At 33.5% G+C, this 13,895-nt stretch overlaps 1 protein-coding gene across 2 annotated transcripts in view; it reads right to left on the bottom strand.

The window, feature by feature from the left end:
- GRID2 (glutamate ionotropic receptor delta type subunit 2) overlaps window positions 1–13,895 on the bottom strand; it is a 1,495,815-nt gene that overhangs the window by 324,713 nt on the left and 1,157,207 nt on the right. For both annotated transcript variants that reach the window (XM_024246001.3, XM_054554182.2), the window contains exon 10: window positions 10,211–10,408. In XM_024246001.3, the coding sequence (XP_024101769.1) occupies window positions 10,211–10,408 (198 nt within the window). The remainder of the gene's footprint in view (window positions 1–10,210; window positions 10,409–13,895) is intronic.

The raw sequence follows: 13,895 nt of genomic DNA, 5'->3' as shown, positions 1-13,895 counted from the left end.
AGAACACAAGGGACTTACACTAGATTCTCACAGCTTTTGCAGTAAAACAGAGTTTAACAACTGAACATGAGGAGAATGGAAAAAATGAAGGCACTAGAAATCGAGGCTTGAAAAGTGTGGAAAATGTTTGGAATGGTCATGTGGGATTTAAATAAAAGGTCAATACCTAATGAATTAAAGGACGCAGTGCGGTGGTGCTATCACAGCTCACTGCAGCCTCGAACTCTTGAGCTGAAGGGATCCTCCCACCTCAGCCTCCTCAACAGCTCGGAGTAGAGCCATGCACCACCATGTCTAGCTATTTTTTTTTTAATGTTTATTTTTTTAGAGGTGGAGGTCTCTCTATGTTGCCCAGATTGGTCTCAAACTCCTGGCCTCACGGGATCCTCCCATCTTGGCCTCCCAAAGTGTTAGGATTACAGGCATAAGCCACCTTGCCTGGCGAATGAACCAATATCAATACATGATTATTAACTAGGGTGTACAGTTTACATTAGATTTCATTCTTTCTATGGGTTTTGACAAGTGTCTAATGTCAGCAGTGTATCCATCATTACAGTATCATCCAAAAGAGTTTTATTGCCCTGAAAATCCCCTATGCTTCATCTATTCAACCCTCCCTCCCTCACCCAATTTTGAGCTATTTTAAACTCGTTTCTTTTGTCTTCTCTAACACTCTGCCATGAACCTCAAGGTCAAATTCTAGAACTTTCGTATTTCAGTCTCTGGTTATGTCTTTCTAACCTACTCTTTTATTTCTTCACTCATACTTCACCTGTTTTTCAACTTCATTTGATCTTCTAATTAACATTTCAAAAATTTTATCCAAGTTTATGTCTCTGATCATGGCTAGGCTTTCTTGATCATTTTAGCTCCTTTCATCTCATTTAATTCCCTTACCAAGTTTATCCACCATGTCTCAACCTTGATATGAATGTTTTCATTTCTGCTCCTAGAGTTGGGCACTCAATCTCAGCTGAAGAAAGTCACACCGTTGTGTAAACTAGCAGCAATGAAAAAGTGTCAGTTTCATATAAACCTCCGCTCAGTCTTTAGTGCCACTGATCTATTCTTTTATCTGTTCTGATTTAGCAGTCACTTTCCCTTTCCTCGATGTCTATTTCAATCTTCACCACTCTCCTGTAGACTGTTATGTCATACATGTCCTCATCACTGTCAACATACTTAATCTCCAATTTTTATCAAGAAATTTGAAGGAAAAAGAAAGTATCTTTGTCAATTTTCCATTCTCTTGCCTATCTATTATTAACATACACATTCTCATCATATTATATTCAGTATCAAAGTAACATCTTTACCTCATCAAAATCAATTTTCAATTTAATCATTTTTGATGGAGTCGAATCTGTTCCAGGATATTTATCCTTCACATATTAACTGGCTTTCTTATATTACATTTTCCTTCTTTCTTTTTCTTCCTTAGCTTATAATTTTACTCAAGTCTCTGTTAACTTAAAAACAAACAAAAACTCTACCAAAACCAATGACCCTTCCAATTATTATCTCTTTCTTCCCCTCTCCGTCTAAAATTTCTGAAAAAATAATACATATGCATGTCATTTTCACCTTTTCACATCCGAGTTTTTCCATCATCTTTTGCAGTCTGGCTTTTTCTCCCACTATGCTACCAAAAGAGTTCTGGCTTGGGTAACCAACAACTCCCAAATGGCCAATCTAGTGAACATTTGGCAGTTCTTATCATCAACATCTCAAATAGTTCTGACATTGCTAGTCATAGCTTATTTTTTGAAACTTTCTTATTTTTTTCATAAATTCTTCTTCTTTTGTCAATTCTTAAGTGACAGCTTTCTCTGGGTTTCATCCTAAGATTAGCCCAGTGATCGTCTTACTCCATGTGTTCTTTTTGGCAATCTGATGTACTTTCATGATTTCAACTACCACCCACAGGTTGCTGACTCCCAAATGTATACCTCCTATTGCACTTTCACAGTGAGCTTCAGAATGCTACATATCCAACTCACTCTATTCTAAACTGTCCTCCTCCTCTAAATCTTTTTCAGCAATCTCTGTCCCAATTAGTTACACAACCATCCTTTTATGTATTTGTACTATGAACCGATGAATTATTCCAGACTTCTCCCTTCTCCTCACTTTAGTCAACAAATTCTGTTTATCCTACCTCCTTTTTATCTCTGATTTCCTGTCTTTCATTCTATTCACAACATTAGTATGGTAGGATAGATTCTCATCACTTTTGCTTGGAGTACTGCAAAATTCTCTTAAATTTTGGCCTGCTTTCCATGCTATTTCTAACCTTTCTACCTTTACTTGTACTCTTGTGTCTGTCAGTAGACGTCCTTCACTTTCTGCCAATCCCTCTTTACCTAGATAATTACCACTTGTTATTTTGTCATCAGGCTATATTTCTCCTCCTTCAGGAAATCTACCTTTACCTTCCTTGTTGCTTTCTTAGTGCTTCTCTATCATTGCACCTAGTGCATTGTATTATAAGTGTTTAGTCTAACCTCTGTGTTTCTCATTAAGACAAGATCTCTTCAAGGGCAAGAACCATGTTTTATTTATCTTTGTGTCTCTAGTGCCTAGCACAGTGCATAGCACATAGAGGCCATCAACAGAATGTTTTCATGATTAATGTCTATGTCTTATTCACACTTGCATCCCTCCATAGCACTTTGACCATGGCATGTGATTAACACATGTTAAGTGGTGTATGTTTTGAAATATTTATAGGCAGGGCACAGTGGCTCATACCAGTAATTCTAGCAGTTTAGAAGGCTGAGGCGGGCAGATCACCTGAGGTCAGGAGTTCAAGACCATCCTGGCCAACATGGCAAAACCCCGTCTCTACTAAAAATACAAAAATTAGCCGGGTGTGGTGGCGGGTGCGTGTAATCACAGCTACTTGGGAGGCTGAGGCAGGAGAACCGCTTGAACCCAGGAGGCAGAGGTTGCAGCAAGCCGAGATTGCGCCACTGAACTCCAGCCTGGGCAACAGAGTGGGACTCCATCTCTAAATAAATAAATAAAATAAAATAAAATAATAAAATAAAATATTTATAAAGCCTCCCGGTAAATATATGCTTTCTATTGTTAATGCATTGATGAATTAAAATACCCATCATAGAAATTCATTTACCTAGTAAAACTAAAGAATTGCCAAACTTTGTGTCAACCATAAAAATTAGGAAAGTTGTGTAGCCCCGTGCAGCTGATTTACTCTGTTTAGTCTTGGGAGCATTTTATTTCTCAGAAAATGACATTATTGGCATTATAATTACTAAATAGTATCTTATTATACTCCAATATTATATGTCTACTTTCAAAAACGTTCTTTACTCTCATGAAACCATGTGGGTGGGTGCAGTGACAGAAAAAGCCTAGTGTTATACTAGAAGTTGAGAAATTGAGAGAGAGGACTCTCAATGGTGCTATATTTTAACATGGAAACTTCACTATTAATACTTACATGCTAAGTATAGCACTTTATCCTAATTTTACAGATTTATAATTTAGTCCACTTATTCTTCCTTTTTTTCCATTTTCCTGGGTTCTGGCTTTATTTCATTGTCAGATCTATTTTCCTTGGGGAGTAAAATTCTTGTCGTATAATTTAGCATTTGCTAATCAGTTAGCATGAAGAGATTTAATTTCCAGGTGGTGGAAATGCTCAGGTAAAATTAGGCTGAAGGAACAGATTATTTTTAAATCCAAAACTACCAGTCATGTTCTTTATATAAAATAAATCTTCCATTGTAGTAACCATCAAGCTTTTTTCTTCATAAAACCCCAAAGGAATTTTTTAAGTATGTACCTCTCTACATTTATAATTGACATATTAATTTTGCAATCATTTAGAAAATTGTAAAGGGCGCAATTTACAGACAGTACTGATCATTACCTGTTTTCTCTTAAACCCATACATACCATTTTCTGCTCTGCTATATACTGTGAGCCTTATAGGGATGGGAATCTGCAAACCAGATTTCCCAGGCTCCTTTGCCACCTGGCTTCTCCATAATTTCCACCAGAGGGAAACCACTGAAGATATCAGACAGAAAAAGAAAGAGAAGAGCCTTCTGCTTTAAATGGTTATTTCAGTGGCTGCAGCAGCAGTGGCAGTAGGCGATTCTCGATCCCAGCAGCTAGGGCACGGGCAGCAACTTTTTGGCAATTCCAGGTCTGATCAAGGGGCATATGTCTGGCAGATACAATCTACTGACACATCAGTAACACTTGATATCTGTGTTTTACTCTTTTCTTTTTGCTTTTCTAATGTCCTACTCTGTTCATCCTTTGCTCTTTGATTCCTTCTAGCACCTTTGTGATCAACCCACAATATTAAATTCTCCTCTTTTCAAAATTTTAGGAATGGTTTTCATTTTCCTGAGTGGGCATCGGCACTGACATATGTATATTGTGTTGTAAATATTCATAACTTAAAATAATATTGTCAAGTCACTTTAAAAAATATATCTGTTAGAATCTAAATATCACAGTGATTTGACCTCATGCTTTAATAGGTAGAATATTTATATCATTTTATTTTATGCTTGAACGATATTTATATTCCGCCCCACCCTCACACAATTGTAATTCAAATACAATAGAAATGTGTGTTTGAAAGTCTTTTCTTGATCACCAAAGTATTTTTGCATCAAAAATATGCATACAAATTAAAACTACAATCCTTATTAAATAACCAGTGACTATAAAGTTTTAGGTATAAAATGTTTTTTTCTGAATTGAGTCATGATTCGATTAGTATACAATCTATGGATTCAGTGTCTATAAAAATGAAATTTTACTACAAATGCAGCTTACAATATTATGGATAGAGCCTTTTAAAAAAATAATTTAGATATCCATGGGTCAGTACTAATTTTGGTTTAAATGAGGTAGAGTTTAGCATTAAGATTTAATTTCTGTATTTTTTTACTTTATAGAAATCTTTTTCAAACAAATTAATATATGAAACAGGAAGTTTTTAGTTTCTATTTCAAAATGTCACTCAACACCTTGAAATTTTTCTGTGCTGAATATACTGGCTTGCCCTTGGAAAGTCTTCTAGTACCCCTAAATACTCCACTTTAAAAGCTGCTGACTTGACAGCCAACCAAAGAAGAAACTATATCATCAAACATCCAACTGTATCTACTTCGGAGTTATCTTTGTTTTTAACTTTTTTGGTACTTCTATCCTAAACTGGATATACTTTTTATTTCTTATGTAAAGTTCTCTGTGGGCCTCTCTTCCCTTCTAAACTAGGAGAAAATAATTTCTCAGTTACATTAACTCACCCTTAAATATTTCTCCTGTACTAGGCAGAAGATATCTCTCATTTATCTGTTTCACATCTTTTGGCCAGATTTGTGTTTTCATAAATTTTAAGAACACATTAATTGCAGAAAATTGTAAGAGTAGTGAGGCAGAGAAGGACTTGAGGAGACTTTACTATATTATTCGTTTTTAAATAGACTCCATATGTACATCATATCAATCATTTGCTCTCTCTCTCTGACTGCATTTTCCTCTCTTAAAAGTATGTATGTACTGGACCACTGACTTCTGGTTTTAATGAGAAAGCTCTCTAACATGAGATCTAATCACTGTGGAATAATCATATGAATTCAGAGCTCACTTTGTATCATTTCTTCTTTGACTCTTCTTTAATGTAATGGTTTGTGCATAATCATTATGATATATATAATTGCACTATGTGAAACATTCTTTTAAGTTTGGTAGCCCCTTAGAAAGGCACACATGAGTTAATCCTGTTAATTTTAAAATTCTTACTGTCTTTTACAGAGATATTCAGTGGCAAAATTTATTTAAAATATACTTAGATTCACAAAAGTATATATATTATCAGAAGGTATAATAACAATAATAAGCTTGTTTTTCTGGAGCTCCATCATAACATTTTTATGCCATTTCAATGGTGTAATTGCTTTATAGGGGTAAATACACCTCATAAAGTTTGAATATGATGAATTTTCTTGGAAAGCTAAATTATTTTATGGTATTTTATTAAAGTATCATTATGTATTTGAATTAACAGTTGTAATTGTTAAAAATTAGAACTTACATCTCTACTGATAACAGTCAGAATACAGTTAAGGGAATGTTGTGTACCTTTAACTTGATAGTCATTTTCTAATGTTGACTGCTCTTTCCTTCTTGAAATGTTATTTTCTGTTGGCATTCATGACAACCCATTTTCTCAATTTTCTTTTAATCTCTCTATGTACTCCAACTGAGTCTTTTTTGTAGGTTTCTTCTCCTCCACCTGCTTAATAGTTTTCCTAAAGCCTAGTCAGAGTGACTAAATATCCATTTGAACAAAATAAAAACCTAGTTCCAATGAATAATTTTATATTTTTTCTGTCTAAAAATCATATGTCAGCTTCTTTAAGCCTCAATTTTTTATTTGCAAAAGGACTCCCTCTAAACTATAAATTATCATACAATAATGACATGCTCTTACATGCAAATACAGTGAAATTGATTGTTTTTGAAGAACATTCTATTTCTTGTGTATGATTGCTATACGATAAACTTATATTTTCAAAACATAGTATTTGGAAGTGATCTTACCATTAACATAGTTGGACTCCTCATTTTTATAGGTGAAAAAGCAAGTCTCCAAAATTAAACTAACTAGTGTAAGCACATAAAACAAATCAAAAACAACATCAACATACTAATTTGAATGCTTTTTATGTTTAATTTGCATCTAGCAAGTGTAGTTTATTAGCATAATAACTCATTAAGGATTTTAACCACTATCTATATAGAATAAATTTGTATAATGCCTTTTCTTTACACTAATTTTAACATAATTGCTAATCTGGGTTCAGATCAGGAAAGAGCCCTTAGAAACATAAAGGTAGAACACTGAATTTGTGACTTTTAAAAGAATAGAAGATGAAGGGGCACGGTTTTAATAAGAAGGATGAGGACTGACGATTGCCCATTTTCTATTAAAAATAACGATATTAATGCTTTGCAATAAAATTCTATATGTAACTTACGTATTAAATAGACCAAATTCATTAGGATTTTATAGAATATAGAAATAGCTTTATTATTTTCCCTACCGCTGCCTTAAGAAACCTTTTATTTCTACTCTTCTCCATTTGTTGCAAACAATTTAGGTTAGATCCTTTAGCCTTCTGAGTACTTTAAAGCATTTGAGAAATTATTCCAATTCTAGCAATGATGTACTAGCTTTTATTGGACTAGCCCTATCAGAAAAAAAATTAAAAATTCAGGATCAAATCGAAAAAAAATACAGAAAAGACTGGAGAGCAACCCAAAGCAGGCAGAAACTGCAGGGTATCATTGAAAATAATAACTGCACGGGGTGGAGCCCTCCTTTATAAGGCTTAGTCATTGAAGACCCACTTCAGTTCAATGGGGATGGGGTGGACAGAGCTCAAGTAGAAAGTCAGTCTTATTAACTAACTTGTCAGAGGATGGAGTTTGAATCAGCTAGGGTTGCCAGAAATTGAAAAGGGAAACACAAGAAGGAGGATGCCACAGAGGAGTGAGCCCCAAAATCTGTGTATAAACTTTCTAAAATCCTTAGCTGACCCCTAAACTGCACATATATGGGAGAGATCCTAGGAAAATTAGAAAACAGTAATGGCTAGAAGGCTAAACATGCTAAAGAGGGTATTACAATTGTTGCCTATGACAGGGAAGATACAGATTGAATTTTGAGTTCCTCTAAGTCAGAAGGGCTTGAGGAGAACCACAGGCTTTACCCAGAAACTCCAGAAGGCTATATCTTAGAAATATGTGGATTACGAAAACCAAGGGATTTGCCCTAGGGACTAAGATTACATCAAATAGACTTGCCTTAACAATGTTTAAAGCTAAATCTCCACAAATTCAAGAGAACAGATAGTGATTTAACTATCCACTGAAGCAAAAATCAATCCTTTTCAGAATATGCAATTTCAGAGACATAATCAAAAGTCTTAACAATGTATCAACCACAAAGTCCAATATATAATCAAATGTAACCAGAAATGTGAGGAACCAGGAAAATGCAATGTATTCTGAGATGATAAGATGTTGAAATTTTAGCAAACAAGGTCTTTAAAGAAGCCATTATAAATGTGATCATGAACTTTTAAGAAAAGAAAGTCATAACTGATAAAAAGATAGGAAATCTCAGCAGAAAAATAAAAATTATTTCAAAAAATTGAAATTCTGGAAAGAAAAAACAAGCAATCTAGAATGAAAAAGCTACTGAAAGGACTTAACAAAAATTTGAAGATGGCAGAATATCAGTAAACTTGAAGGCAGACCAAGACAAATTGTCAAATCTGAAGGTCAGGGAGTAAAAATATCTTAATAAAACAAGCAAGGCCTCAGTGACTTAGGAGACAACATTAAGTGATCTAACTTGAATATTCTCTGAGCCTCACATCAAGAAGAGAAAGGAAACAAGGTAAAAAAAATTGAAGAAATAATAATATGAAGAAATAATTCCCTATAATAATTTACTAAATGTAACCTATCCCAGAAGTTTAGTGAACTCTCAGCACAATAAATGCAAAGAAAATCATATCCAGAACATCATAATTAAATTTCTAAACACCAAAAAATGAAGAGAAAGTTGTAAAATGGCCACTAACACATACAAAAATATACTACATATAAAGAATCAGGATACAGATGATGGCTAATTTCTCATCAGAAATAATATATGGCAAAACTGATAGAATCACAACTTTAAAATGATGAACATTAAAAAACCCTGTAAATTCAGAGTTTGATATCCAGTAAGAATATCATTTTTAAATGAGGGTTAAAAAAGACATTTCAAGGTAAACAAAAGTTGAGAGTATATGCTATCTATGTAGCCCTGCACTTCAAGACACTCTAAAGAAAGTTCTTCAGGTTGAAGGTAAATTATACCAAATGGGAGCTCAAATATATGTAAGGAATAAAGAGCCCCAGACACGGTAGATAAGTGATTATATCCCAGCAACTGTCTTTTTTTTTCTTTCTGTACCTTTAAAATACAATAAATATTTAAATAAAAAACTATGGTATTTGGCATGAGGTTAATAAAATATAAATATGTGACCACAATATCAAAAAGGAGTGAGTGCAAATAAAATTACATTGCTGAAAATGTATTGCTTTTTATGTGAAGTAGTACAATACTAACTTAAGATAGAATGTGGTAAGTTAAGAAGGCATATTATGACCTTTAGACTAACCACGAACAAAAATACAAAGGGAGACAACTAAAAAGGCAGTAAGAGCAATAAAATCAAATACTGAAATATATTTAATTAACCCCAAGAGAAACAGGAAGAGAAGCAACAGAGAAAAAAATAGTATACATATAAACCAAACAGTAAGTTATAAACCTACACCCAACTATTCAATAATTTATCAGGAAAATGTAATAATTATAAATGTTTATGTGCCTAATAACAGAGCCTCAAAAAACTGAAGCAGATTCTGACAGGACTAAAGAAAGACATAGAGGTTTTAAACACCTTTCTGAGAATTGAAAGAACAAAGAAAAATATATACGTATGTACAGACCTATCTTGATTAGATTACAAAATGAAATGATTAGTTTCTAAGCAGTGAATGTTTTAATTTTTTCCAATAACATCACATTTTTTAAAAGAAAACAATAGTCCATCCTAACACGGTGAAACCCTGTCTCTACTAAAAATACAAAAAAATTAGCCGGGCGTGGGGGCGGGTGCCTGTAGTCCAGCTACTCGGGAGGCTGAGGCAGGAGAATGGTGTAAATCTAGGAGGTGGAGCTTGCAGTGAGCCGAGATCCAGCCACTGCTCTCCAGCCTGGAGGACAGAGTGAGACTCTGTCTCAAAAAAAAAAAAAAATAGTACAAATTGCATGTGTAAGTTACATTGTGATTTCATCATGTATCATATACTCTTTCTGTTTTTGGGGTATAAGTTGAGCAAAGAAAAGGTCTTCTTCTAAACCCTTTCCTATTACAGGATATATTTTAACTTTTAGGTTTATTTTGTCATCTACTTTTCTTTCCACAAAGTTCATAAAATAGTATTGAGTGAGACTTTTGTACTCAACTCCACCACCTAATGCTTAACCAACCTAAATACATCGCACTTATTTTACATGAAATCAGCTTCAAGGTGTTACTGTTGAAACTTTAAGTATGAGACAAATAAATAAATTAATTCTTACCTTAAAGACAAGTTCTCCTACCAAGCCATTCCATGTCCCATCTTCTTGTGGGCTTCCGTATTTGTGATCCGGTGCTACATAAATTTCATAGTTAAAACCCAGGTAGTTAGATAAGGCATCCAAAACATCAATGGAGAAGCCCTGGTATTTCTTCGGCTTACCCAAGACATTTTCAGAGACCATCACAAAAGGTTCTTCCTACATGGAAATAAGAGAAATTTCTGATGTCAATCTATAGTGCTCCCTAAAAGCAAAGATTAATTCTTTAAAGAGTTTTGATTAAATCTAAAAGTTGCTTTATACTTTGAAAGAATCAACTCAGGATTATAACTTATACATTATTAATGTATCATATTATTTAACAATGCTTAATCATTCAATTTCTTATCATCTCCCTTTTAATTATTACCATATCAAAAATTAGATAAAAGTAACTAAAAAACTTAGGGTCCATGAATTTATTTTCCCTGTCCTCGGAGGACCAATCTGAGACTCCTCAATAATAAAACATTCAACAAACTATAAATTTATCATATCTGTTCTCAGGAATTTATTGTTTGTAAACCATGTAAATTACATCCAATAAAATTTTAACAGCTATAATCTACATAAAACTATCTGAAAAGATAAAAAAATTCTAAGAACATATAGCTGAAATTAATAATATCACATTTACTGGGAGTTATTCACTAAGTAATTTTGTGACTTTGATATAAACACACATTTTATTGGAAAAATAGCTTCTTTATGACTGATATGAGAAATTCACTTACCTTTTCAATAAACTCTCTAATTTAGTAAATTTAGCAAATTGGTTTCTGCTTCCACCTCTTTTATCTTTTCCCATTTTTGTCTTTTTAAAGCTAACAAATAGGCCCCTTTCACTTTTGAGAACACCTGGTGTTAAGAAAGCTCAATTGATTTGAAACATGCTGGCAGACTACAGAAAATTAGATAATCTATTCCTTAATTTTCTACATTTGTTCAGAAATCTTTCAGCAACAGTAATATTTACAGATAACCATTCATGGTGTATGTAGTCCATCCAGCCCTCTGGGCAGGCTAAAATTTCTCCTTGTATATAAGCCAGAATACCCGAAGGTTTTTTTTTTTTTTTTTTTTTTGAATCATTTTTCCTCAGAGATTCACAAAATAGCCTTCATAATGCTTTCATTTTGGCTTTTATTCAAAGACACTATAACTAGCTTATAAAATCACTGCACCTGTTACAGGAATATTGTCAACTATAATATACAATTTTCCCCCTAAAAATTGCTATGAGATAAATTTTATAATTGTTCAGGGTTAAAGAGCTTCATTTGCCTCAGTAGTGCCTTTTTCAAAATGATAAAAAACAATGTAACCAATTATCGAGGTATTTCTTTTCATTTTGGATATTCAGAAAATCAGTACGAAGTTTGATGTTCATCTATAACTATGTGGATATTGTGGTATTTGTAACATTTCTTTAATATTGGTTATCTAAGTTACTTACATTTTCTAATTTTGAAAACATATTTTAGTTTTAGCGTTTATATGTTATCTTAGAGCAAAATGAACTAGTAAATGGACAGTTAGTAGAGTAGGTTACTGCTAGTTGTCCTCCAGGGGAGTTCTCTTCTTCTCTAATTATATTTTTTTTATATTTTACCACTATGGAGAATAAAGACAACCCGTAGTCCTACTTCAGGCAAAGTGGCTTGCTTCATGGCCATGTGACTAATTCTGGCCAATGTGATGTAAGCAGGGTGGTTTGTGCAACATTTCTTGTTCTTTCTGCTACCTGAAAACTAGAAAGAACATACAATGGCTGGTGCTCTGGTAACTATCTGAGACTACACACAGCAGAGAAAGGAGAGAAGTCTATGTCCCTGACACCTAAAATGCCATACAACACTTGGGCCAACTCGCCAAGGCTCTAGAATGTAAGAAAGAAAGAAAGAAATATCCCAGCACTTTGGGAGACTGAGGTGGGCGTATCACGAGGTCAGGAGATCGAGACCATCCTGGCTAAGATGGTGAAACCCCGTCTCTACTAAAAATACAAAAAAGTAGCTGGGTGTGGTGGCGGGTACCTGTAGTCCCAGCTACTCGGGAGGCTGCGGCCGGAGAATGGCGTGAACCCAGGAGGCAGAGCTTGCAGTGAGCCGAGATCACGCCAATGCACTCCAGCCTGGGCAACAGAGTGAGACTGTCTCAAAAACATAAATAAATAAATAAATAAATGCAGAAATAAATAAATAAGTAAAAATAATAAATAAATAAATTTCCATATTTTTTGTTAAGGTACCAATTTTTTTCCTATTGTAGTAATATTTGATGTTAATGAATATTGAAGATCATTAGATCAGTAGATGAGAGGTTTTCAGAATGAGTCAGATTTCTAATAATACTGATTTGTTTAAATGACATCATAATACAAGTGAAAAGTGAACAAGCAAACCTTTAATATTATTGGTAAAATACAACACATCTTGATATTCCAAATATTCATATATTTAAAGTACATAATAAAACTTTAGACAATTGGCAGAATTTGCTACATCTCATTTGGTTGTTTGGACAACATATAGAGCTAGCCAATGATTATGCCTTGTACAAATACACTAAAGTTGGTCCTGAGGTGATTAGAATCAGAATGGATTAAAGGAATTCCAAAATAAAGATCAAATTCACAGACCATGTAAATAGGATCATAAAGTTCTATAATTAATATAGCCTTTAATGCTTGTATTGTGATATAAGATGGCAGCAGAAAACATGTACTGATTTCCTTATATGCAACTTATTCATTTCTAGATTTTGAACATCTATCAATCAGCAAACTAATTGTAAGAGGATTCATGGAAGATATTATTTGACTGGCTCTTCTACCAATATTTGGAAGTCATATGCATTCCCTATTTTTCAGGACCTTCAAAACCAAAAAAATCGGCTATGTTTATCAGTAATTTAATCACCAGGAAGTTGAATAACACTCTTCGATATGATACTTAAAAATTATGAATTTAATTATTGCATAGGTAAATGATAGATGTGGCAAAAATACTGTCCCAGTGTATATGTTGCTAAAAACTATTATTAATTCCTTTTCGTTTTTAACTCATAACTATCTAGTCCAATTATTTAGTGTGCTAAATCGTTATATTTTCTTCATATGTTAAATTTCTTTCTTGAAATGACTTTAATTCTACCTTTTAAGTAAATCTCTAGGCGAACAGATCCCTTGCACAAGTCTGCTGTCAAAATCTGTTCCTAGCAATGTCACCTATAACTGGTTAAAGATACAGAATAGAAATGGCTATACTAAGGGGACTTTCAAAATGAATTATTGATGAACATACCTTTTAAATTTTATGCCCTAAATAAACTTTCATTGCATCCTATCATTCTTCATCTGGATCAATGTTTTTAAAGCTTTATTTTTAAGCTCTGTTATGGATTTGGACCATTACTCATAAATTCTAGCTCAGACTAGTACTCTATGAGTACAACCAACCAATATATTGGACAGGTAAACATAGCAAAAGAAATTTGGTTGAAGCTCTGGGAACTATAATAGAAAAGATATTTGTTCCTTCTCTGCAGTAATACTTAGCTTGTTTTGATCACTTTTATCTATGTACCTATCTCTAAAATTTATTCACTCATTGATTTATCCATTTAACATTCACTGAGCAGCTAG

The sequence above is a fragment of the Pongo abelii genome, chromosome 3 (genome assembly GCF_028885655.2).
Source record: "Pongo abelii isolate AG06213 chromosome 3, NHGRI_mPonAbe1-v2.0_pri, whole genome shotgun sequence".
Classification (NCBI taxonomy): domain Eukaryota; kingdom Metazoa; phylum Chordata; class Mammalia; order Primates; family Hominidae; genus Pongo; species Pongo abelii.
This window is presented reverse-complemented; position numbering and strand designations above follow the sequence as displayed.